Below are 23,975 nucleotides of genomic sequence, written 5' to 3'. Positions count from 1 at the left end.
AACCACTGAATAAATTTTTCATAATATTATTTAGGGTTAGAGTTAAACCTATGATCATGAGAAATGTATTTAGTTTATCCATACCTTTTATAATTATATTTATAGTTTATTATTCGATTATAAAATATAATTATTTTTAAAATTAATTTATATAAAATACTAATTATAAATAAGCATATTAATTATATTAAAAATTTTGTACATAACTTATTTTATATATAATTTGATCAAAATATACATAAAAGCTAGTGTTGGATTAAAACTCGTAATTAAGAAATTAATAATGGCAGTCTGGTAATATTTGGTGCATATTTTGAAGATATGATTGGCCTCGGACAGGCTGTACCGGTCGGCGATAAAATTATTTAGTTTTAATATTAATTAATCATCCTTGGTGAACTAGATCTGCTCTTAATTAAGGCAGCTAACAGAGTGGTGCGGTGCCACATAGTCTGTAGGAAAATGCTACAATGCTCCTTATCTTGTTCCCAAAATCACATAAGTAGTACTTAGTGGAAAATGGGACAGTGTTTAAGTAGACTTCAAAAGTAGCACCTTATTACTTTGTCTATCAATATGCCTGTAGGCAAACTTGTTCAGTTATTTTCAAGTGTCTATATCGAATTAATATTGATAGATAATAACAATATACAAATCTTTCATTTTTAAATTTTAATTAGTGGTTTTTAATTGGCTCTAATCAATAATATAATGTCATTATGACAGTTATGAAATGATTATCTAATGACTATCTACATAACAATCAAATGTAGACAGCCAGTTAAATTAATCACCCAAATCAAGTGGCTGTTGTGGAATTGATAGTTATGTTAACTGAAATTTGAGTACATCTTAAAGGAAAACAATTCTCATACATACTCATTTGGATAAGCATTTCTTTTCTCAAAAAACTAGAATATAAATATTTTGGGCTAGCTATTCAAATTGCTTCATTAGAACATAGGGCAGTATTCCTTCACGAGAAAACATATTTAATTTGTGGTACACCCATGCATGAGTCAAAACACAACCAGACGTATAAATAAACAATAAAATCCCTGCATGCAGTTTATAACTCCTAGTGAAAGATGAGTTGGTGGACAAAAAGGAAGTATAAACGTGCATATCTTTTCTATATATGGTTGAAGTCACTCACCATACGGTCAAAACTACCAGCTAGCTTTGTCAATCTAATCTAGAATCTAATGGATCCTCCCTCACATCTTGCTGCTCGGCCATTTAATAATTAGCCAAAGACCTCAGACGTACCACCCTTTCCCTCTTGCACCTAATGGCCTTTGAGGTGCACTGGTATGACTCCGTCTGCTTCGCCATCGTCGCCGTAGCAATCGCCGTGTCCGTATGGATGATCGCAAAGGCCGGCGATCGCCGCCGTCACGGGGACGACGAAGATGGAAGGTGGTACGATAGCTTCCATGTCGTTAATGGTACTGCGGTACTGGTTTGTGAAGGAGATGGGGTGGCTCGAGCCATGTCGAGCAATATTGGTTGCTTGGGGTCGAGCCAGTTATGGGTCAGTTGCTGGTTAGGGCTTCACCCGGCGTGGCTCCTCGTGTTCAGGCTCGCCGCCGCCGTCGCCTTGGTCGGAGTTCTACTGTTGGACGTGCGGAAGTACGACGCCAGTATCATGTTGTATTACACCGAGTACGGTACTCACTAATCCTATACGTAAAATAGTCACGTCAGTTATGGTTAATTACTATCGATATCATAAGGGCACAGTTAAGTTAAGAAGGTTTTAGGATCTAAACGTTCGTTGATTAAGTATAAGATTTGTTTAGATGTTGTTGATGATGTGTAGGACTATGAATAGCATCTTTTCAAGAATTAAGAACTGTGAATGAAGCAAATTTTGTATTTCATTGGAATAAAAAAGATTAAATAATGAATTATTAAGACTAAAACACACTTAAGTTTTTTAACCGCCAAAAATAGACCTCTTATTATAGAATTACAATTTCATACATCTTTTTTACTGATTTAAATTAATTTATTCTTTATCTAATACAATTCAATTGTTTAATTTCAATGCGCATATCGTTAAAAATTAGAACGTATATTTTGTAGAAGCGATACCTATAAATTACATAGGTAATACATAACCTTTTTTTTTTAAAATTCAATGTGCACATTGTTAGTGAAGTTTTTTTTAAATCTCGATGCGTATATTGTTAAAAATTAGAGCACATATTTCATATAAACGATGCATATAAATTATATAAATAATGCGGGTCATTTTTTTAGAATTTTGATATATATATATATATATTATTAAAAATTAGAGCATATATTTTACATTGACGATGCGTATAAATTACATAGACGATATTTTTTTTTCAGAACACAGTAATTTTTTTCAAATTTATTAGAATTAAATTAGTTAAAAAAAACTCCAAATTACAATTTGGTAATACGGCCCGAATTATTCGGACTCATAATTTAAGAAGAAAAAAATTGTATATAGAATGAATTTTCCACTCCATTGTACAGTCTGTACTGTAGTAGCTCTGGGAAGCGCAAGGGAAGTAGTTAGTTGATTTACGTCTGTGGCGCGCCGTGGGGGTCGCTATATTAACCCCCGAAAATTTTGACCTCTCCTTCGTACAATCTACACCGTCTCATTTCGTCTCACTCCGCCCCCTTCCTCTTCCGTTCTCTGCTCTCGAATTCTAGGGTTTCTTCTCGCGGAAATCGATGCATGGAGTGGTGGACGGCGACGACGGCGCCGGCTACTGGATGCGGTGGCAGGTCGCTGTCTGCGCCGTCATCCTCGTACTCCCGGCTGCCGCAGCGGCGGCGGTGGTCTCGAGGGCGAAGGGGGAGCCGATTAAGGCCGCCGATCTGTGGGTCCCGTGCTGGGGTGGGGTCCACCCCCTCTGGCTTCTAGGATTTCGCGGCGTCGTGTTCGTGGCCATGGCTTTGTTGCTCTCCTGGATGGTTCTCTTCCATGGCCTCTCCGCCTTCTTTTTCTATACGCAGTGAGATCTTTGAATCCGATCGATTCTAATTCCTTTTTGTGATGCTGCCCTCAATATGAGTTCGATTTGAGTAATTCACTTTCTTCGTGCGTGATTTACCTTTTTGTAGTGTTTTTCAGTTCTTTTTGGATGCTCTTAGCGTTTAGCACTAGTACAAATTCAAACGGTATGGTTGTTACTCCTACTCCTGATTTAGTCAGGATTTAGGACTTTTTGAGATGTTCAGAGTTATAGTTATTGGAGGAATCAGATGAAGGTGAACAGAGGAAGACAAGAATATATACACTAGGATTTGAAATTTGGCATCTTTCTGGAGACTCTTAGAGGGAATACTAAATGAATCTAGGGCATATTATGTGGAGAATATAGAGATTTATGAGCACTACTTATCAAACAAATGTGAACTTGGGGCATTTATGTAGAATAAGGTTATGGCTATTTTCTGACTTCCTCTGGTTAACAAACAAAGAGATATCAACTATATTGTATGTTCTTGATTTGTGTATACATGTAGAGAGTGAGCGAGTTCAATTGTACTTAGAAGATGTTAGTATAAGGAAGTTCGTCGGCATGAGATCATGATCCATTAAGATGATGCAAGCGTTTCTCCTTTTGATCCTTCAGTTGGGTGGATACTAGATATTATTCGAAATTGACTAATGAACTTCTTTTAGACTCCACCAGGACTTTCATTTGATAAGCATACTTATACCAGTTATATTGCAAGGTCATCATAAAATTACCATACTTTGGAATGGATATTGCCTCTATGCATAGTGTGTGGTTGATAATCAATCACCTGTTTTGGCCTCTCGAGTCTGTTTTCCATCCATTTATTGGTCTTTGTGTGCAACCTCTTTAATGTAATGTACTCTTTCAAGTTTATGTGAAATATGTTACTGCCATGCATCTTCGCTGCGAGATAAAATTTATTACGTTTTATTAGTTTCAGTGATGTAGAACTGATGTAAAAGAATCTGCAAGCCTCTGCTTCTTCCCATTAGCTGACCCTTATTGTTTGTCTTTTCTCTAATTAATGACCATATGTACTGTTACTGTATTAATTTGGTGACACTGATGAATTTAGGCATTTGATAGATCTTCTAGTTAATTGCTCTTTTGAAAATGGCATGCAGGTGGACCTTTTCACTGGTCATCATCTATTTTGCGGTACGTTCCTTTAACGGTTCCTCTGTTTCTGTTTTATCAGTACCTTATGTATCATCACTGTTCTATTGCTTTCATCTATTGTGGTTACAATACAAATTTCAAATTTCAGCAGGACGTAATCCTATTTAAGTATCTTTTGTTTTTGAATGGTTCTTAACTTCTTATGAGCCTGCATTTAGGTATAATTCTTTCCCAGGTAATATTTTGCATTTTACTTGCAGATTGGCACCTTTATATCAGCCCATGGTTGCTGGGTTTATTCGAAACAGATTGTCGGTGAAAATGGGGAGACCAATCTATTCCTAAATGGTGATGTTGAACAGAACAACCCTCCAACTTTGGTCTCTAGAGAAAACAAAATTAAGGCAGCAATCAGATTGCGAAGCCATTATGAACGAATACAAAGTGAGAAAATGGCTGGATTTTGGGGATACCTGATGCAGATTATCTACCAGGTTAACATCTTTTATCTGTCTCAAATTTCCGGGAGCCGTGGTGTAGATCAATTAAAGATTTGCATTTGAGTAAAGTTGTTTTATGATTTTATCTATCCTAACCATATTCTCGAAGGCTCACTTTAACTTGTACACAACTTCCTTAAGGCCGCATCCAGTGTTAACCTAAGTTTTGCCGAGGCTCCCAACATACTTCTCTCCATGTTTTGCAGATGCTTCCCTCTTATGTTGTTTGGACTAGACACACTCAAGCAACCTACTATAGGCTTTAAGAATAATTAGACTTATCACAGTAAGTTGTATTTGCTTTTTTATACCTTATTCAACGATATGTGATCAGAAATTGTTATGCTTTGAATGAAATTTGGTTTTAATCTTTTACGCTTGGACATTTGACTTGCTTAAGATTTAACTTCTCTGTCCTGATTTTCTTTATGAGGGAAATAGAACTGAACATATTCTTTTTTGGGCAGACAAGTGCTGGTGCTGTGCTGTTGACAGATGTCGTCTTTTGGGGTATCCTTGTACCATTCCTCTCTTCAGCGCATTTCAGTGTTAATCCGGTGGGTAAACATGCCTGGATTATGTCTGTGTCAACTGTTGGAGATCTGTGTTAATCCATACCGACAATGACATGAAAACATAATCCTGACAATTAGATAATTTATACAGTTTCAAATGCTTTAACATCTCAAAGCCTTCTTTAGAATGTAGCTAATCTATCTTCATTATAAGTAAAGCATATTCTATATGTATATGTATCGTACGCTTATTCTGGCTTTCCAAATATCAATTCTGAACATTTCTTGGCAGATAATGGTTTGCATGCATAGCCTCAATGCCGTGTTTCTTCTCGTTGATACTGCCCTTAATAACTTGGTAAGCGCGATGCTCTAATGAAAACGATTATGACCAGTCTACAGACTTTGTACATTTTAGAAATCATCTCTGAAGTGAGTTCTCTTTTCAGCCTTTTCCCTGGTTCAGAATGGCATATTTTGTCTTTTGGAGCTGCATCTATGTAATTTTCCAATGGGTACTGCATGCTTGTGGTTTCTCCTGGTGAGCCTTCTTCCTGACTCAGATGGCATATCTTGATTTCTCCTACCTGAATCTCGTTAATTTAATAATGTCCTGGATCTCTGTGATTTTTTCCTGTCAGACATGTTTTAGCAGTTTGATATTCATACTTATGCATTAGTCACGGTTCTAATCCAAGCTGTTGAGGAACAGTTCAGGCTCTGCTTGCTAGTAGCTCGCCCAGCTTTGAGCTTGGTCTTGGACAAGCAGTGCCTGTTAATGTAATTCAGAACTGGACCTCAAGATCATTAAGCTACTATAACTGCTGTGCCTCGCAAGAGAAAATTCAGCTTGGGCTTTAAAATGATATCATTAAGAAAATAAAAATAATTGCTGGTACAAGCACACTAGCATATTACGAGTCAAGATAAGTGGCACATGATTAACATGTCTATAAACCCTATTTGTAGAGCATGCTAGGCATTTTCAGCACGTTGTTCATTATCATGCCATGCATTTTAAATGTTGATATTTTCAAGAGTTTGAGATTCATATCCATATGTGTCGGCACTTCAGAAAATCCCATTTCGTTCGTCTTCAACATGTGTAAAGGTTACTGACTGATAAATGTTTCTCCAGGTGGCCGTACCCGTTTCTTGAGCTTGGGACACCCTGGGCACCTCTATGGTTGGTATTGTTGAGTAGTCCACCTCTGTTTTAGTCCCCTTTCGATACTTTCACATTTGAAATTGTAACCCTGACGGTCTTCCAAATTTATTGCAGGTATTTATGCATGGCACTGGTTCACATCCCATGTTATGGCATATATTGGCTAATGGTCAAGGCGAAGTCATTATACTTCCCTAAACTTTTCCCCAATCTGTATATGAGCTCTCATTAGATATTCAACATTCTTCTGCTGGAAGACTTGGTTTTTGTCACATACAATGATGCCCAGCATATCACAATTATATACACACATTTGAAGGGGATGTGCTCTGCATTATAGATTCTAAAAGGATTGTTAAGGAATGTACATTTTGTTCCTCATGGAAGGTGATCCATTTCTCCTTTTTCTCAGCAATTGAACAATTACCAACATTATCAGCCTGTATGCACGTAAAAGCAAATGCTGTCTCGACTCTGATACTTGAAATGAATAATAGTCAAAAGAGTGTTGTTACAGTAAGGATGTGGAACTGATTTCCTTCAGTTAGAATCCTACAGTTTTCATCAATTAAGACATAGAATTCCCCAAAACGAAAGATCATCTACCAAGTTAATGGATTTAGAAAATAAGTATGTGAATTTGCATTTAGCTGCAATACTAACTCAATATTTACCTTCAATTTCTCTCTTTTGATTCAAAATTATACTTTATAAAATCGAACGGCAGTACAAATTAAGTATCATCAGGAATACCGATCAGCCCCTTCACTTTTTGAAGGTTAATTAGTCTCTTTTTTTTTGTATTCTTTTTCCTCCTTTTCACGTTGTCGATAAATCAAACAAACTTTCCAATTTCACAAACTAACTTTCTATCTCTCCACGAAATTAATGACATTTTAGGGATATCGAATGAAATTAAGTCTTGGAACTAAAAAATTAACTGATTAGGACAAAGAGTGATCCCTAAAGTTCTAGACATCAGACTCACCCTGATCTGATCCTTCCCCTCTCTATCAAACTTCATCAAAGGAAGTTACATCCTGGATAATTCTGTGGCGGCCCCTAAGCTGCTTCATGGAGGCAAGAAGATTTGAAACTTGATTCGGGGAGTTCCAATTGATCTCTCTCCAAATCAGATCTTCCAGAGGTTTACTACCAGTGATGCCTTCTCAGATCAGATCTCTGTTCAGCTTCCAATACATGATTCATTAACTATATAAAGTAGAGCTAATTCAAAATGTGCAAGATGAACCGATTCTAGCTCTGACAGAGATCGTATATTGCAGCTAATATGAAAGAAAAATGAAAGAAAAAAAGAAGAAAGGTTAACTAAACTAAGTAGCTAGTTAGCTATGGGGAAAATATTAGCACGTAATGTGCAAGCTACGGTTGAGTCCTCTTCGCTGGATGCCTTGTATCTATCGTCTTGATACGGAGGAACATACGACGAGCTGTATCCATAGTCTTCTTGATATATACGTGGGAAGATCTGGCACGATGTAACGAGAATTGATGGCACGTAGTCGTACGTGAACCCCTTGAGCTTCTTCTTCTTCTCTGCTGCTGGGCTCGGAGGAATACCGAGGATATCTTCTTCCTCATCTTCCTCTTTGTAATTTGCAAATGTGATCTCTCTGGTGCTTTTGCAACTCTTTGCAGGTTTTGTTACGGCGGTAGAGCTTCTTCATAATCTTCTCCGGATAGAACCACCCCATGATCGTCGCCGTGTTGCTGTACTCATCATATTCCACCAGTTTTCGAATCTTCTTCTCTTCTGCAACGTACGTGCATTATAATTAATTGCATACTATTAATGATTCTTTATATATATATATATATATATAAGAATTAGTTAATCAATTAATTGTCGGGAAATACGTACATATATATACATATATACTACTTACTTTGGAGTTTGGAGATGTCCTTTTTGATGCGTTTTCCTTTTTGCAACGGGAGAATGACGAGTCTACTGTTACGACTGAGGTTGGCGATCTGCAGGTAATCACAATAATATAAACCTTATTATTTGGTTTAGTTAGAATACGTAATACAAATTAAATAGATCGAGATGAGAGGAAATTAAATTGAAGCACGGCGACGCAGAGGTCGACTGTGATCAGCCTCCTTATAAAGCTATGCTGGTGAGAACGTAATGGAAATTAAGTGATAATAAGAAATCTTAGTAGGACTCTGGAGGAGAGATTAATTAAAGCTACCTTTCTTTAAATTACTTACCATAGAATGACGATCAAGGCAACCGAGAAAAAAAAGCCTTGCCTCCTTAATCCGATGCCCTGCCTATGACCCTGAAGTCGGCGGCGGCCTGCCCCGACAATATCATCTTCAAACATTAGCTAAAAGAAATGATATGCGTTTACACTTTTGAGACTCATCTTCAAATCCCATTTACCTCCCTCTGTGTAAATTTTGCAATAAAAAAGTACGGGTATTGGTCCTCTGAATGTTGCTTTTGCATATATGTGCTTATTGACAGATAACCTCATTGAACCAACTATTGCAGTTGAGAAAACGAGCTGTTCACAAACAGAATTAAATTCATCTTTTTTACTTCACCTCACCATTTTATACAGAAGCTACCAGTAAAAGAGATTCTTTTGACAATTAAGGAATCAAACATAAGTGGTGAATAGCAGGCTTCACAAACACCATATACACAGAACGCAGCAGTACAAACCAAAGGGAATGATTAAGTTGTTTAAAGATAAAGAATCATCTTTATCCCAAAACCAGAACCCAGACCCACTTCTGAAAGAGAGTATTAGGACTATTGTAAGTTGCTTCCAGTTCTAAAAGTCCAAGATGTGCAATCCATGCCTCCTTATACGGTGATTGATAGAAACTGCTTTCCGACAAGCCAAAAATGATCCTGAAGAATGGAACACTTTAATTCCTGAAACATACAGACATTTAAGATAATGTCATCTCTTTCAGGTATCGATGGCAGTAGATTGTTGTAATTTTCTGAATGTAGCCCAAATAAAGCAATTTGTACAGCTTTACCTATCCTTTGCAGTAAATTGATCATCCATATAAACATCATGTCACTATCTCTTTAGAGTTGCTTGACATAATGCCTGCAATTTTTTTTGCTCTCATAAAAGAAAAACATTCATCTTCCTTTTCCTAATTGACCTGTAAAATGGTAAGAGTGATAGTGCTGACTGAGCGAATATGTTAAAGAAACTTACATGTGAGTTGATGGCAACTAGCATAGGCAAGCTCATAGTATAAAAGCATCTATACAATCAACAAGAAAACTTTGAATTGTTGTTGTTACAGATGCAACACTCGAAACCTATTACTTAAATGAAATGCCAATCAAGCCTTCACGGGAAACATTGGTTTCAAACCTTCATACATATAATACTATCTAGATCACACATCATACCTTCATATCATAATCACATTGCTGTTTGTTTAGGGGTAAATAGCTACCACATGTCCTGCAAGAATAGGATTTAATTTCACTCAGACTTAACAAAGAGGCTTTACATCATTGCAGGTTAGAAATACTTACAGAAATACCATAAGTTGGTAAGAACTGGTGAAGACTCCCAGGGACCACAATAATAATTGAGAACTCATAAAGTTGGCTGTTATATTCTTAATGTATCTCAGGTGCTAGTAGATTCTTTTCTTTCTTATCGTCTTCGTAACTTTGAAATCGAAAAAAGGAGCTTCCATCACCTTGCTACTGTAGGAAAAGATGTTGATACAGAAAATAATTGAGCATACTTGTTTACAACAATCAATGAAATATGTTGGAAATCCATGTAGAAGCATACATTATTGTAAATGATAAAGTCATAAAACTTATATCTTATACAAACAACAATAAGCAGCTTTATTACTCATGTTTCTGTGCGAGCCAGATGTATATCTTGTTAAACAGGCGATTACTCCAAAAGCTTCTGTAGAGAGATTGCATACTTTCAAAGTTTCTATATTCTAACAACCCCTCAAGTATGGGCTCAAAACAAATGGACCTTAAAAGTAAAATTTTGGAGGTTTCTTTGACCAAAATATAACAATGAAATCTTATACTTGTTCTAAGAAGAGACTTAGAACATAGTGTGCATAGTCTCTACTAGCATAATTAGGCCAGCACAACAGAAACCATGTTTCACAAAGAGCACATAACAGCTAAAAGGCTAGAAATATATAGATGCAGAATCACCTTTAATCTATGGGAGCTTGCAACCAATCTCATATATTGATCACGAGCTTCCGGATGACGAGCCATGGACTGAACTCTCGCCAAAGCTTTCTGAACTCCAACTTCTTTTTGTTTTCGTCCAAGACGAAGAAAATCATATTCATCATTCTTTTCAACATCCTGCTCAACAGTACTATTAATTCTCTCAGCTCGAAAACCTCGTAATCCAGCTCCTTTGCGCCTCCAACGCAATATAGCCTTTTCAACAATACTGACAGACCAGATAACCTTTCTATATTGCTTACGAACTTGGTGTCCTCTCACATGTGCCTGAAATAAAGTTAATCATCCAATTAATGGGCAACAAACTTATCAAGTTTGTATAATATTGTTTTCGACAACCCAGAAGCAAATGTCATCATATCATTCCAACTTATGAATAAATCAGCAGAAATGTAGAATAACGAGAGAAACATCTTGCCCATGAAACAAGCATAGGATGATTTAAGAAAATTAAAGCTCTCTCTAAGAACACATCAGATTCAACAAATCCTGGGAGGCGCCATAGCTAGCAAGATTCAAATAAAAAGGTTCTCATAATATATATTTATATACCTGGATTTTTACGATTCTATCACGGATCCTTAAAAACTCCTTTCGCCCTTTCCATCCACGATAATTTTGCTGGATCTTAACAGCAGCAGTGTGCAATGATTCATTGAAGTGCCTAATTTTCTGTGACTTAACACTTAGAGCAGAAAGCACTGCTATGTCATCTAAAATCCCGGTATCTTCATCTTTGCTAACTGTCAATTGCTTTTGACGGAATGACTGAACTCTAAAGGCAGCTTGTATTCGTGCAGCAGCTTGAGCTGAGTTTCTAAGAGCATCAAGAGAACCTCTTAGTGATAACTGATCTCTTTTGTCACCACCCAGATAAACTATGTTTTGCTCTTGTGCAATTTCAATGGCCTTTTCCACAGCAAGACTTGTAGAAAGATCATCTATACTACTGTCCTTTAACACTAATGAAGAAAGGTGACTGGTCAAATCTGCTTCCGCCAAGTACCCAGCAATTCCTTTATGCCCTCTATATGATGCCAGGTCAGCAGCAGTTTTTCCTTGTGGAAAGTTTGATGTTGGGTCCTCAACTGCACCTGGAGCAGCTCCCAGCTTGACAAGCTCAGAAACTGTCTCCTCTCTGCCCAATTAACAATTCAATCATTCTTAGAATGGGAAAACATTAGAAAAAGAATATTGCAAAATGCAAATAAACCTGAACTAATGTCAATAGGTGGATTTTATAAAACTTTTGTAATCAAATTTATCCTGTTTATCCAAACTCCAAAGTGCTTCAAGTCATCTTCAAACTGATGCTACCTGGTCCTGTGGATAGGGTCAGTATGAAGTATCAAGCGATAAATAAATATCACTATGATATGTAAAAACTGAACCTTGCTAAGGACCATTCCACAGTAAATTTAATACTCAAAGTTATCATGTAGATTCTTCCAAATCCCAATATGGCTTTGATTAGAATTAAAATGACAATTGTTGATGTAAAAAAGATTTACAGTGGTTGCTATTCTTTAATAGATTCTTGGATTAATTTTTAGCAGAAAAGTTGAATATCTTTCAGAATATGTCAACAGTATAAGTTAATGTGTACTTCTCAGTAAAAATCTGCAGTGTTTCAGAAGAAACTTGATTATCTTCTGAAATATGTCAAACAGTAAAAGCAAAATTAAGCTTTGACTTTCTATAAATCATTGGCTCGGTAATGAAATAGCAGAAAAGGCCTACAAATAAGCAGAAACCAATTGTTTTAAAATAATACCCTTTTGTTAGACTCTGGGAAGATCTAACCCAAAAAAAATGGGGTAAAAAGGAAATAAAAGGTTATCCAAACCTGCCGTAGTATGCTGCCCAATGAAGACCGGTCCTGCCACATGCATCCCTAAAGCTTGGATTAACACCAGCAGCAACTATGGCACCCATTGCCCATTCATATCCAAGAGCAGCTGCCAAGTGGATGGCTCCCTGGCCTTCCTCGTCCAACACATTAGGTCCTCTACCTTCGTCATGAGCTTTCCACACCAACCACTCATATAGTTTACATTTCAATAAGTTCTGAATCATTTGATCTCTTGAACTACTATGAAGTCCATTAAAGGCCTTGCTGTCTTCATCCAGTTCATTCCAGCCTGTTTTGTCATCATTTAGCAGTGCATATAACTTTTCTGTAGTGTTGCATTTATCACAGTTTTCAATTGAGCAGACCAGCCTCTTCCTGTTGACTCCCAAAGACAACAACCTTGCAAAGCGCACTTGAAGATGGAATTCATCATCTGATTCACTTTTTGGCAACAAAGAGATAGCATAGAGGTTTTCACGATAATCAAACTCTCGAATCTCACTACAAGCTAACCTATTACTGCATGTTACATAAAATGGTACCCGTCCAGATAGATGTGGAGGAGCTTGACAACGAAGGACACTTGTTGTCAAAAGTTCTGCAGAAACCTCATGTACACCAAACATACAACACCACTTGATGCTTCTGGGATCAACACTACCCAGAAAGGTACCTGATATCAGAACCTGAAACAAATCGTTGGCAGTGTTATCTCATACAAAGAGGATGAATTGATGGTTCCCAGACAACAAAATAAAAGCAAGTTTCCTGAGTAAAATTGGCACAAAAATTACCTTTGTTTCAATATTGGAATAAGACCAATCAGGAGAGAAATCAATAATACTGAAGAGCTGTTCTTGAGAAATTGAAGGGCCCAGTGAATCAGCTTCCAACTGCATATGACTTGAAAAATTGGTTACTTCCTTGTCATCAGTTTGAGTATCAAAAGTATTCCAGTAGTTGCAATAGTCGGACATAATCATTGACTCACTACAGTCTTTACCAATCTCTTTGTTCATCCATCTTCCAAAACTATCTAACTTTTTAAATCCAACCTCATCATTATGAACTTCAGTTTCTAAGCTCTCCTTTAAAACATAGGAAGCTTCAGTTTCATATTCTAGAGGCTGCTCAGTAGCATTTAAATTCACGTCCAAGCCACTTTTATTTTTTAATTGTGGTTTACCAAGGTGCTCGTTCATCACCCAGTTGTTATGAACAGACTCATTAAACATGTCCTTGTCTTCAAGGCTATTCACTTGCCCAGAGATCGCTGCTTCCACCTGCAGAATATAAGCTAGATCCTCTAAATGGATAAAACAAGGATGATACAATATAGATATCCTTAAGTTCTGTGAACAAACCTAGGAAAGTTATGTGATAAAATATACCATGATAATAGGTACAAAATATACCTGGCATTGTCTGTTGTCATCTACAGCGAACATTGGTGAATGATCACTAGGCACAACATTATAATTGTAATCAAGAACACACTTCAAATTGGCATGATGATCAATTACTCTCCTAGGCATGTCACCAGAGAAATTTGTCTGTTCAAAGGAAACATACTGCTCCTTCACCTTAACGTCCTCCATTCTCGTGCTTAGAAGTTCTGGCCTTTCAGCAGAATTATATACATGAAATGAACCTGCAGAAAGATATAACTTAGAAATTTTAAGAAAGGAAAAGATAAAGATGAAAGAAAAATAGTGGCATCAAACTAATTAATCAACATAGAATTTTCCTAGGAATCTGCATTTGCAAACTATAATGATCAGAAAGATCCATCTTTTTAACTGCCTTATTATCTTCCCTAGGCAACACAGCTGGTACGTTGCAAAATAAATTATATTAAATGCAACAAATATGTCACAGGTACTACATCGTACCTTGAGAGGCTCCATAAGTGTTTTGCTTCTCCATATTAGATGTAAGATTATGCCAAAGAACTTGATTTGCAAATGAAGGATCAAATGATCTACTGGAGAATGCACTGTCTGGAAAACCTTCTGAGTACATATGGTAAGATGTATTGCTACTTCCAGCAACACTTTCCTTTTCCGTATCATTTCCAGGAAAAGAAGCATCCAATAATTGTGAACATGATATAGTATCAGCAAGTGTCCCTATACCAAATTCCTCCTCAGAATCTGCATCCCCATACTGAGCAGATGGAGTCTGTCCACTCCAGTCAGTAGCACTAGGACTTGATGCAAAAGATGCTAGACTTGAAAATGTAGAAGAGTTTGAGTATGTTGAGCTACTCCTGCCTCCCTGAATAAAAGGCAGTAAGTCAGTAAAAATATAACAAGAAATTATTTTTCATTACTTCACTAGCCTACTAGCCACAACCCTAAGATGGAAAAAGAATCACTTTTGCAAAGGTAATAATGAATACATCAAGTACAGAAAGTTAGAAAAACTACATTTCAGGGTCTGTCTGCTAGTTGGGGTTAATGCCTGCTCTATTATGTTTTCTCCATTTGGTTGCAAATATTAACTGGTTGTTTAAGCTCTTAACTCAAATATGGTAATTGGTTTACTAGCAACTCGCTTAAAGAATGAATTAAATGATGTAAAAAATAAATGTTTCACCCTCCATTGCTCAAACTTGTTCTGCAGCCATTAGATATAAGGCATCTTACTGCAATGGAGCATGTTCCTTTAGTTCCAATTTCAGCTCAAACAGTTATGGAAGCCAGGCAACAAATAAAGGTGCAAAAGACATTATATAAATAATTGATTTGAAGAACAAATATAAAAGGATGCACACAGCGAAAAGATTATAAATATCTTGTGAAACCAACAGAGAGAGCCTGTGGGACATTTCATAAAATATGGATGTGAACATCAAAGAATTTAATGGTCTATCAGAAATACAAAACAAAAATACTTTATAGCAGTTATGAGTTATAGCAGCTTTCAAGTTTCAAAATAGCAGAGCAGCTTCTTCCTGCATACTCATGGTACTTTTCAATATGTAACACCAAGTCACTTCCAGTGCAATAAGTAATTGAAATATCATATTGCAACGAGTTGATAAATGCACACAGTTTACAGTAATTGGAGATAAATTAACATAAACAGTAGTAAGCCAATTGAGACAAACTTAAGATCAGGTAGCTAAATAAAAGATAATGACCAAGAATGTAAAATGAATTTAGTTGGAGATTGAACTGTTTAGTTTCTATTCTCATGTAGACACACATGATCCAAGACTTCACCAAAGTTGTGAGAGTGCAAAAAGGCCCGAGAATTACCTCATTCACATCTCTGTAATGCACAAGAACAATGTGCTCTAACTGCCTGTAAAAATTGAGAAAGAATCAGGAGAACTACATTAATACTCTAAAGATAACTGTAAATCTCTGTTTCAGATGTCCACTAACAGTTTCACATTGAAAATGTAACTACATGTCCAGGAAGAAATTTTTAACTAAAAAGCTCACCCATCAAGCATCCAATAGCTACGTCTTTGAAAATTCTCATTGTCCTCACCATGGGCATAGTAGCAATGAAGAACATCAACACTGCCACACTAGGAGAAAGGACAAATCCATCAAATTGAAAAGAATTAAGTAGATTAAGCATCAAAACAAAAAAGATATCATGAAAAATGCAACTTAGCCGATTTGTATAACCCTTATTCCTGTCTACATCAGCTGATTATCATTTACCAAAATTTTGAACATCAATGATGATCTCATGAAAGAATAATAGTCTAAATAAAACCTTTCCTGTGAGCATCTACATAACATACCCTGTTGTGATTAGGAAAAGATTATGTTCTACTTCTTCCTATCTATCTTACTCAACTTATTTAGTGATGACCTCAGATAATGGATTGATAGAATAAAAAGCAACTATGGAAACAAATGTGAAACTATACAAAAATCTTTAGCTAATGCAACCCATTAATATACGGCATCAGCATCTCAAAAGTCCATCTCTCTTATGGCATCTACAGAAAGTGGGCAGAGAAAAGAAATGATGACATATAATAAGTGGAACTTCATAAAGTACCAAACAATTGACTCTTGAGGAAAAGTTTGATAAATGAGAGTCGTAGTACCTTTAGCTTTTCATGAGCTTCTTGAACAGTTTTTCCATCTCTTTTTTTTCTCCAATTATGGCCATCTTTACGGAAATATCGAAGTGTTTTTCGATCAAATAGAAACAATGAACCACCTATTGTTAACAATATCAGATTCATAAATTAAATTTTCTGACGACCTTCAAAATAATTCTGTAATGCAAAGAAAAGGTTGTCCCCTTGGAACATATTATATATCACATATCTGCCGGACAAGTAACACCACAAAAGTATGTAAATTATACCACTACGTTAAGTTTCAAGTTTCAACAATAAGCACTGATATGCGCCTATGCATATAATGCACATAGTAAGTAGTACTTTGTATTAGTACGTGCCACTAGCCTTTGAGCATCATCTCAACATTCATGCATGCACAGTCCACTCTGAAGCACCTTCATTCACTTTGAGAAGGTTCAACGCTCCTTCTAGTCAAAATTTCTTTAGGGAATTTTGTATGGGATTTGGAGATGCAATATTATGATAAAGTCTCCAAGCCACTAAAAGGGAGTGGAGTTACACTATACAAAAGTCATAAACTAGTTTATGTTACCAATTTTACTAAAAATATAAGGCAACATAACACGAGTGTATCTTTTGGGTACATGCAAAAAGCAAGTTAGAGGCATTCAATAATATATATGATTATTCAAAACCTAACCTTTGTTGCTAAAATGCATGTATAGTTGAAAGATATAATACAGCATGAAAATTTACCTAAATCTTGCAATTCAAATGCAATAAATTGCATTAAGTAGAAATATCTTCTATTAAATGTGATTATAAATATCAATGAACTAGTTCCCTGGAAATATATTTTAAACCACCATCTCATGCAATAATTAAAAGTGATTGGCTTGGTCTATTTCTTAGTTAAAGAAATTCAAAAGAAAGTTAAGGCAATAAACCTAATATACTAATGGTGAACCCCTTCATTATATATGAACATCTCAGTGCCTACCAAGTGTCAGTCCAATGTGAATCCTTCTGGTTCTGGACAGTGTTGAACATCATAAATTTCCTTGCATGTAAAAATCTTATTTACAAGGGTATAAGAGAACTGTCAGGAAAAGAAGTATCAAAATAAGTTCAAGAAAAAGGAAAAGATGGCTATAAGAAAAATATATGATTCTACTAAGTGTTACTTCATCAAAGAACTAAAAGAATAAAAGACATGGAAAAATAAATCTTGTTTAAGAAAGTTCAAATTTTTAAAATGCATTCAGACTAAAGAGAACTCTATTTATATGTTCTCTATGCATAACTTTCATCGGCTGGTCTCAAACCAAAATAAAAGAAGGATTGCGTTAGGTAACTTGGCAGGCAGTGCAAACCATAGTTCTCAGTTTCGGCCGATCCCGAGTGGGATCGGCCGAAACGGATCGGGATCGGCCAGGGCTGATCCCGATCCCAGCCGAAACCAATCGGTTGATTGATTTCGGTTGGGGTTTCGGCCGAAACGGGTGGGAACGGGTCGGATCCGACCCGGGGGACATCAATAACACCTGCCTCTCTCCCTTTTCTCTCTCTCTCTTTCTCTCTTTTCCTCTCTTAGTCTCTTTCTCTCTTTTCTTTATTTCTTTCTTTCTCTCTTTCTCACCGATTTCTTACTCTCTTTCTCCCCGGCGACTGAGTAGATCTCCATCTCTCCGGTGACCTCGACCTCTGGCGACGTTCTCCGACGACCTCGATCTCCGGCGACCTTCGGTAAGTTTTTTTTTTCAGTTTTTTAATTTTTTTCTCCCCTGCTGCTGCTCACTGCTGCTGCAGCACCTTGCTGCAGCAAGGTGCTGGCTGCTGCAGCAGCAGGTGCTGTAGCACGGTGCTGCAGCAGGTGCAGCAGCACCTTGCTGCTGCGGCAGCAGGTGCAGCAGCAGCAAGGAGCAAGGTGCTGCTGCAGTTTGCTGCTGCAGCAGCAGCAAGCTGCAGGTGCTACTTATGGCTTTATGCAATTATGTCTTATTTTAAATTATTTTATATTTTATTTTGATTTTTGTTTATGTTTTTTAGTTGCAGTCTTGCAGAGCTAAAATATCAATGGCTCCAAAAGAGAAGTCATATAATACCGATATTGGGTGGCAACATTGTAGCATTATTGGGCAAGATAAAAGGCGCGTTAAATGCAACTGGTGTGGAAAGGAAATGAGTGGTGGTGTCAGTCGTTTGAAAGAACATTTAGCTGGAAGACAAGGAAATGTAGCAGCTTGCACTCAAGTGTCTTTGGAAGTTAGAAAACAGATGTTGGCTCATTTAATTGGCAAAAAGAAGGATAAACAATCTGCACAACAAAGAGAGTCAATGATTCGTGAAGAATTGATGCATAATCCTGTACAGATTGATAATGATAGCAGTGAGCAAAGTGAGGAGGATGAGGAGGAGAGACAAATGAGGAGGGCAATGAAAGAGAGCAGAAATATACATAGAGAAAAGGAAGAGATGAGAAGAAGCACTGGTAGTAACTTTCAGAGATCTAGATCAGTTAATATACGAGGAGAGAGAGAATATGGGGGCAGCAGTTCTACCCATAGGACTCCTGGTGTTACAGCAGAGTCTGAAAATATTAGACCAATGGATACATATCTTCAGAAAAAAAGGGGTCGTACACAGACTTCAATCAAGACAGCTCTCAAAGGAATTAAAAATGCAAAGAAACACATTGGTAGAGCTATCTCTAAATTTTTCTTCTACAATCATATTCCTTTCAATGTAGCTGATAGCCCTTACTATCACACTATGGTGGATGCTATACAATCAGTAGGGCCTGGTGTTCCCCCTCCTAGTTCAAATGATATTGCTACTAAATATCTTGACTCAGAGGTAGATGAACTTCATACTTATATTGAGACATTTAAACGGTATTGGGATGAATTTGGTTGTACACTGATGTGTGATGAGTGGAGTACACAAAACAGAAGAAATATAATTAATTTCTTAGTGTACTCGGCATGGGGACAATATTTTTGAAGTCTGTGGATGCTACTGCTCATTTTAAAAGTGCAGATTATATTTGTCAATTGATGGATGAGGTAGTACAAGAAATTGGTGAAAAAAGAGTAGTCCAAGTGGTTACTGATAATGGGGCAAATTATAAAGCTGCTGGAAATTTACTGATGATTAAAAGACCTAATTTATATTGGACGCCATGTGCTGCACATTGTATTGATCTGATGTTAGAGAATATTGCAAAAGAGCCTGAAATTGACATGGTCATATGTGAAGGTCAGAGGTTAACAAATTTTATATATAACCATGGTTGGGTTCTTAATTTACTCAGGCAGATGACTGGTGGTAGGGAGATCATCAGACCCGGCGTCACTAGATTTGCCACTCACTTTTTAGCCTTGGAGAGCATCATGCGCTACAAGAATGATATTATACGGATATTTACATCACAGGAGTGGTCTATGAAAATTAAGAATATGAAACCTAAAGATAAATCTTTAGGTGAAACTTTGAAAAATATGGATCTTACAAATACATTTTGGGATAATATTACAATTGCCACCGCAGTATTTGAGCCTCTTGTCAAAGTATTAAGACTTGTAGACAGTGATGACAAGTCTGAGATGGGTTTCTTATATGAGGCAATGGACATAACTAAAGAATCAATAAAAAAAAATGTGGGCCAAAGTTATAAGAAGTGGTGGAAGATGATTGATTCTAGATGGAACAAACAACTACATAGAGATATACACGCTGCTGGTAAGCATGCTTTTAAATTTTAAGTTTTAATTTACTTTTATTTATGAATATTTAAAAATTTGAATGCTTACAATTTTTAAATTTTTACAGGGTATTTTCTTAATCCAAGATTTCAATTCTCTAAAAATGTCAATAATGATAGTGAAGTCTTGTTGGGGGTTAGAAAGGTAATCAGCAAGCTTGAGCCCGATATTCATAAACAAATCCTGTGCGATAAAGAAGTAAGTTATGATTCAATTAAATAATTTTATTATTATTTATTTCAAGTTTTAACTTTCAATAATCAATATAATCAATAAGCTAATAATATATTTCTGATTTCAGATGGAGAGATATAGATTGAGAGCTGGGCAATTCAGTACTGCTAAAGTTGCTGCAGCTATATCTCATAACACTCCAGCTGAATGGTGGTCTATTTATGGATGAGAGGAGGCACCAAATTTGACGCCAATAGCAAAGAAGATTTTAAGTCAAACTGTGTCTTCATCACAGTGTGAAAGAAATTGGACTACTTTTTCCTTAATCCACACAAAAACACGCAACCGATTGACAATGGAAAGATTGGAGAAGTTAGTTTTTTGTCATTATAATATGAGATTGAGGGAGAGAAATTTAAGAAGGCAGAAAATGAACAACTGATTGATTTAAATCATGTTTTTGATGAAGAAGACCCCTTGACTCCATGGATCAGAGAAATGGAGGACAGGTTATTAGATGACAGAGATAACCCATGGTTAGATAAAATATTGGGAGAGACCACGACGAGGGCAGAGGCTGGTACGAGTCATAGTCCTGATGATACATATGGTGGTGAGATCGTTCCATCTAAATTTGTTGAGGAAAGTCAAGAAGGCATAAGGAGTGAAGACAGAGAAACTGAGGATATATATACATATCAGCGACGTCGTCATGAGATGCATTTTGGTTCCTATGATTATGGTACATCGAGTATTTATTGTTTGGAGCCATCACAAGATCCATATGCTAGTTATTATCCTTAGTATCCTCAGTATTCTCAGACACAAGATCCAAATGCTGGTTATTATCCTCCTCAAACGCAAGTCACACAACAAGATCCAAATGCTGGTTATTATCCTTCTCAAATGCAAGTCACACAACAAGATCCATACAATATGACTAGTATGATGGAATCACTTTTTGGAGCATCAGGTCCCAGACATCAATATTTACAAACTTATGGTGATTATGATGATGAAGACTATAGAAATTTACGAGAACCAGCTCGGTATTCAACAAAGTTTTAAATTTTGAGTAAGTTAATACATTTTTTTAAGTTTTTAGACTTCATATGTGAGTAATTTTTGTTTTCTTATTTTTTGTCATTTTTCTAAATTTTTCTGCATTTTTAAATAATATTTAGAATTTTATATAATTAAAAAATAGTCCGATCCGATACGAACGGCCGATACGGCCGATACGTATCGTTTTTCTGGACGGCCGATACCGATCCCGATCCCGATACTGGGAACCTTGGTGCAAATACAATCATTACAAATAACATACATTACATAATTTACATTAATGCAGCACCAACCATGAGTGACTTTATTCAAATTAAGGTCTCCTAAGAGGAAGGGAACAACCAACTGCTGTAGGAGATAGTAAGAAAATACATAATAGAGCTTAGTTTAAAAATGAACCTTACACTAAATAGAATTTAATAGAATTGTAGAAGGAAAAGACCCATAGAGCTGACCCAAATAGGGCTAACACACATCGATGGAAGTAATTATCTTAGAATCAAGTAATGTTTATTATGACAAAAAATCCAGTAGTTAGCTACATGGTGAAGCAAAAAGACATAGAAAATTGAAAAAGAGTGCATGGGAGGAGGATTAGCTGAAGTGATAGTGCAAAAATTGCACAACAATGAGCCTATCAGACACTCCCTTCTCTTCCCTGTGAATCTTAATTGATTTAATCACCTATCAGATGGCACTGCACACAAGTAAAAGCTGAATAATAACTATGAGATAGACCTAACAGGACACAATTAACTGGATGGACAAACATAACATCACTATGGAAAAGTCATTAAACATTCAATATTCAACAAGGACCTATGCAAGCCTATGCAACCATGCCAAACCAACTTTTACATAAATCAGAGCGAAATGTTGCTTTTGTAGTAGGCGCTGCATGAGGTAGCCAATTTAAACTGGTTGAGACAAAAAAAAAAGGGCCTTATCTTTTCGAAGTAAATTTGAGTCAAAATCTCAAGGAACAGCGTCATAGCAAAATATGGTGAAACTTATTTATCAAACAACTTGTACTGGTAAATCTTGACATAAAGTTCAACAAGTAATAGGCATACCAGAAGGCTTGTAAGGTGGATCTGGAGTCAAATTGAACCTCTCGTAGTTGTGAAGAATTTTGCAAATCTCAGTTGGACGAAGCCAACGTTCTTTTGCCTCGTGCAAAATCAATGCAATATCTGTCCAAGACCGAAGAAAAAAGTATTCACATTTAGTATATCTGTATGGGACACTCTGGTCTCATTAATTTATATCACAAATATAAGCAATCAAAAACAAATTTCTGCCTTTGAAGTTTTGATTATTATAGAACACTTATCTTTGACAGCATTTAGTTTATTACTCTTAAACAAAGTTCTTTTCCAATGAGAACTGCTAACTAACCACCCAGTTCCTCTCACCGTGGTGCCCCCTCCTTCAAACGTTAAAAGAAATGACACTGTCACTCTCTCCCCAGATCAAAAATATGCATACTCTTGCTTTCAAACTATTGTGTCACGGCATCCTACCAGGCAGAACAGGACATGTTATTGGGCATAGGCTCTCATGCTGTGATACTCTACCCAGTTGAGAGGCTATTTTGTGATCCGTAGACAAGATCTTTTTTGTAGGAACTCCATGTCTAGTTCCATTTATGATTCATCCAATTTTCTTCTTCTTCTATACCACCTTTTCCACTTCTTCTATACAACATCTCTATTTATTTTATATTAATTCAATTGATAAATCTAGTTCCGACTTCCGAGTATCTTCACTTCCACAAGTATCAGACTGTTCTACACTAGTAAACGCTTAGGTTGACAAAGCAAGAAAAAGAGGAAAAAAAAACTTGTTAACGACCAGGAAAAAAAAAAACTTTCCAGAATAACAGCGGAGCAAAATAAAAAGTACAGCAGAGAAACGGAGCTGATAAGAAGTACAAGCATAAGAATGCCTCCAAATTTTGTATTTTTCAGTAAAATTCCAACGTGCATTGTGACAAAATGAACGCTAAAATTCGAAATGCCTCCTTTCCAAGCAAATTTACAAACCTACATTTCCCTTAAACTATTCAAAGTCTTTCCCCGTAACAGAATCTGACCACGTACATGAATCGGAAGACGGAGAGCAACACATCGAGACGGAAGTAAACGCAAAACGACATATAGAACGGATTGAGAAAAACTGACCTAGCTGCGGAATGGGAGCACATCGTCTGGTTTCGGCCATCCGACAGTGGAAATCGCAAGAATCCACCCCTCAAAGGAGCGTAATCACCATTAGAAGAAAAAGAGAGAGAAGAAAGCAAATCCTTTGGAGTTGCCTCCGGTGATGCGATCATAGAGAGAGGAGATAAAAGCGGGGTTCCTTTTTTTTCTTTTTTCTTTTCGAAGACGAAGGTGGGGGAAGGAGAAGAGAGAAGAGAACGAAGGCGATAGCGTGAGAGGGAAGTCAGAGAAAGCGTTCACACCGGTAACAGGAAACCGAGCGAGTTGGCACGTGAACAGGTTTGA

At 36.6% G+C, this 23,975-nt stretch overlaps 3 protein-coding genes across 6 annotated transcripts; 2 read left to right on the top strand and 1 right to left on the bottom strand.

Annotated features, from left to right (window-relative positions):
* The first annotated feature begins 1,240 nt into the window (after positions 1–1,240).
* LOC140779045 (uncharacterized) lies at positions 1,241–6,833 on the top strand. Of its 2 annotated transcripts, none has more exons than XM_073123990.1 (8): positions 1,241–1,665; positions 4,136–4,169; positions 4,391–4,624; positions 5,098–5,187; positions 5,438–5,503; positions 5,595–5,686; positions 6,284–6,331; positions 6,428–6,833. In XM_073123990.1, exons 1-8 carry the CDS (start codon positions 1,292–1,294, stop codon positions 6,543–6,545), a joined length of 1,056 nt encoding a protein of 351 aa, XP_072980091.1. In that variant the 5' UTR covers positions 1,241–1,291; the 3' UTR covers positions 6,546–6,833. The 2 variants fall into 2 exon arrangements, with proteins under 2 accessions (XP_072980091.1, XP_072980092.1); XM_073123991.1 differs by lacking the exon at positions 1,241–1,665 and adding an exon at positions 2,602–2,999.
* Positions 6,834–8,819: 1,986 nt separating this feature from the next.
* On the bottom strand, positions 8,820–23,945 carry LOC140778801 (calmodulin-binding transcription activator 3-like). 3 transcript variants are annotated; one of them, XM_073123668.1, is made up of 15 exons: positions 23,652–23,945; positions 22,542–22,661; positions 16,484–16,599; positions 15,861–15,949; positions 15,672–15,717; positions 14,301–14,685; positions 13,824–14,059; positions 13,203–13,691; positions 12,403–13,094; positions 11,109–11,694; positions 10,515–10,823; positions 9,855–10,031; positions 9,726–9,780; positions 9,338–9,469; positions 8,820–9,227 (listed from the first exon to the last, which is right to left on the bottom strand). In XM_073123668.1, exons 1-12 carry the CDS (start codon positions 23,689–23,691, stop codon positions 10,029–10,031), a joined length of 3,111 nt encoding a protein of 1,036 aa, XP_072979769.1. In that variant the 5' UTR covers positions 23,692–23,945; the 3' UTR covers positions 8,820–9,227; positions 9,338–9,469; positions 9,726–9,780; positions 9,855–10,028. The 3 variants fall into 3 exon arrangements, with proteins under 3 accessions (XP_072979769.1, XP_072979768.1, XP_072979771.1); XM_073123667.1 differs by having other exon boundaries at positions 9,855–10,028; XM_073123670.1 differs by lacking the exons at positions 22,542–22,661; positions 23,652–23,945 and adding an exon at positions 17,466–17,832 and having other exon boundaries at positions 9,855–10,028; positions 15,861–15,941.
* On the top strand, positions 19,522–21,690 carry LOC140777416 (uncharacterized). The gene is made up of 3 exons (XM_073121504.1): positions 19,522–20,206; positions 20,297–20,427; positions 20,531–21,690. Exons 1-3 carry the CDS (start codon positions 19,522–19,524, stop codon positions 20,630–20,632), a joined length of 918 nt encoding a protein of 305 aa, XP_072977605.1. The 3' UTR covers positions 20,633–21,690.
* Positions 23,946–23,975: the final 30 nt, after the last annotated feature.

The sequence above is a fragment of the Typha angustifolia genome, chromosome 15 (assembly GCF_048772165.1).
Source record: "Typha angustifolia cultivar Huaian chromosome 15, ASM4877216v1, whole genome shotgun sequence".
In the NCBI taxonomy this organism is placed as follows: Eukaryota; Viridiplantae; Streptophyta; class Magnoliopsida; order Poales; family Typhaceae; genus Typha; species Typha angustifolia.
This window is presented reverse-complemented; position numbering and strand designations above follow the sequence as displayed.

What these genes read in the sequence shown, in the direction of transcription:
- LOC140779045 (XM_073123990.1), top strand. Translation starts at nt 1,292, where the DNA reads ATGGCCTTTGAGGTGCACTGGTATGACTCCGTCTGCTTCGCCATCGTC. An exon ending in CATGCTTGTGGTTTCTCCTG is followed by an intron (nt 5,687 to 6,283) that starts GTGAGCCTTCTT and finishes ATGTTTCTCCAG; the next exon opens with GTGGCCGTACCCGTTTCTTG. An exon ending in ACACCCTGGGCACCTCTATG is followed by an intron (nt 6,332 to 6,427) that starts GTTGGTATTGTT and finishes AATTTATTGCAG; the next exon opens with GTATTTATGCATGGCACTGG.
- LOC140777416 (XM_073121504.1), top strand. Translation starts at nt 19,522, where the DNA reads ATGGATGAGGTAGTACAAGAAATTGGTGAAAAAAGAGTAGTCCAAGTG. An exon ending in TAGAGATATACACGCTGCTG is followed by an intron (nt 20,207 to 20,296) that starts GTAAGCATGCTT and finishes AAATTTTTACAG; the next exon opens with GGTATTTTCTTAATCCAAGA. An exon ending in AAATCCTGTGCGATAAAGAA is followed by an intron (nt 20,428 to 20,530) that starts GTAAGTTATGAT and finishes TTCTGATTTCAG; the next exon opens with ATGGAGAGATATAGATTGAG.
- LOC140778801 (XM_073123667.1), bottom strand. Translation starts at nt 23,691, where the DNA reads ATGGCCGAAACCAGACGATGTGCTCCCATTCCGCAGCTAG. An exon ending in AAGCTCATGAAAAGCTAAAG is followed by an intron (nt 15,950 to 16,483) that starts GTACTACGACTC and finishes CCTTTCTCCTAG; the next exon opens with TGTGGCAGTGTTGATGTTCT. An exon ending in CACTTATGGAGCCTCTCAAG is followed by an intron (nt 14,060 to 14,300) that starts GTACGATGTAGT and finishes ATCTTTCTGCAG; the next exon opens with GTTCATTTCATGTATATAAT.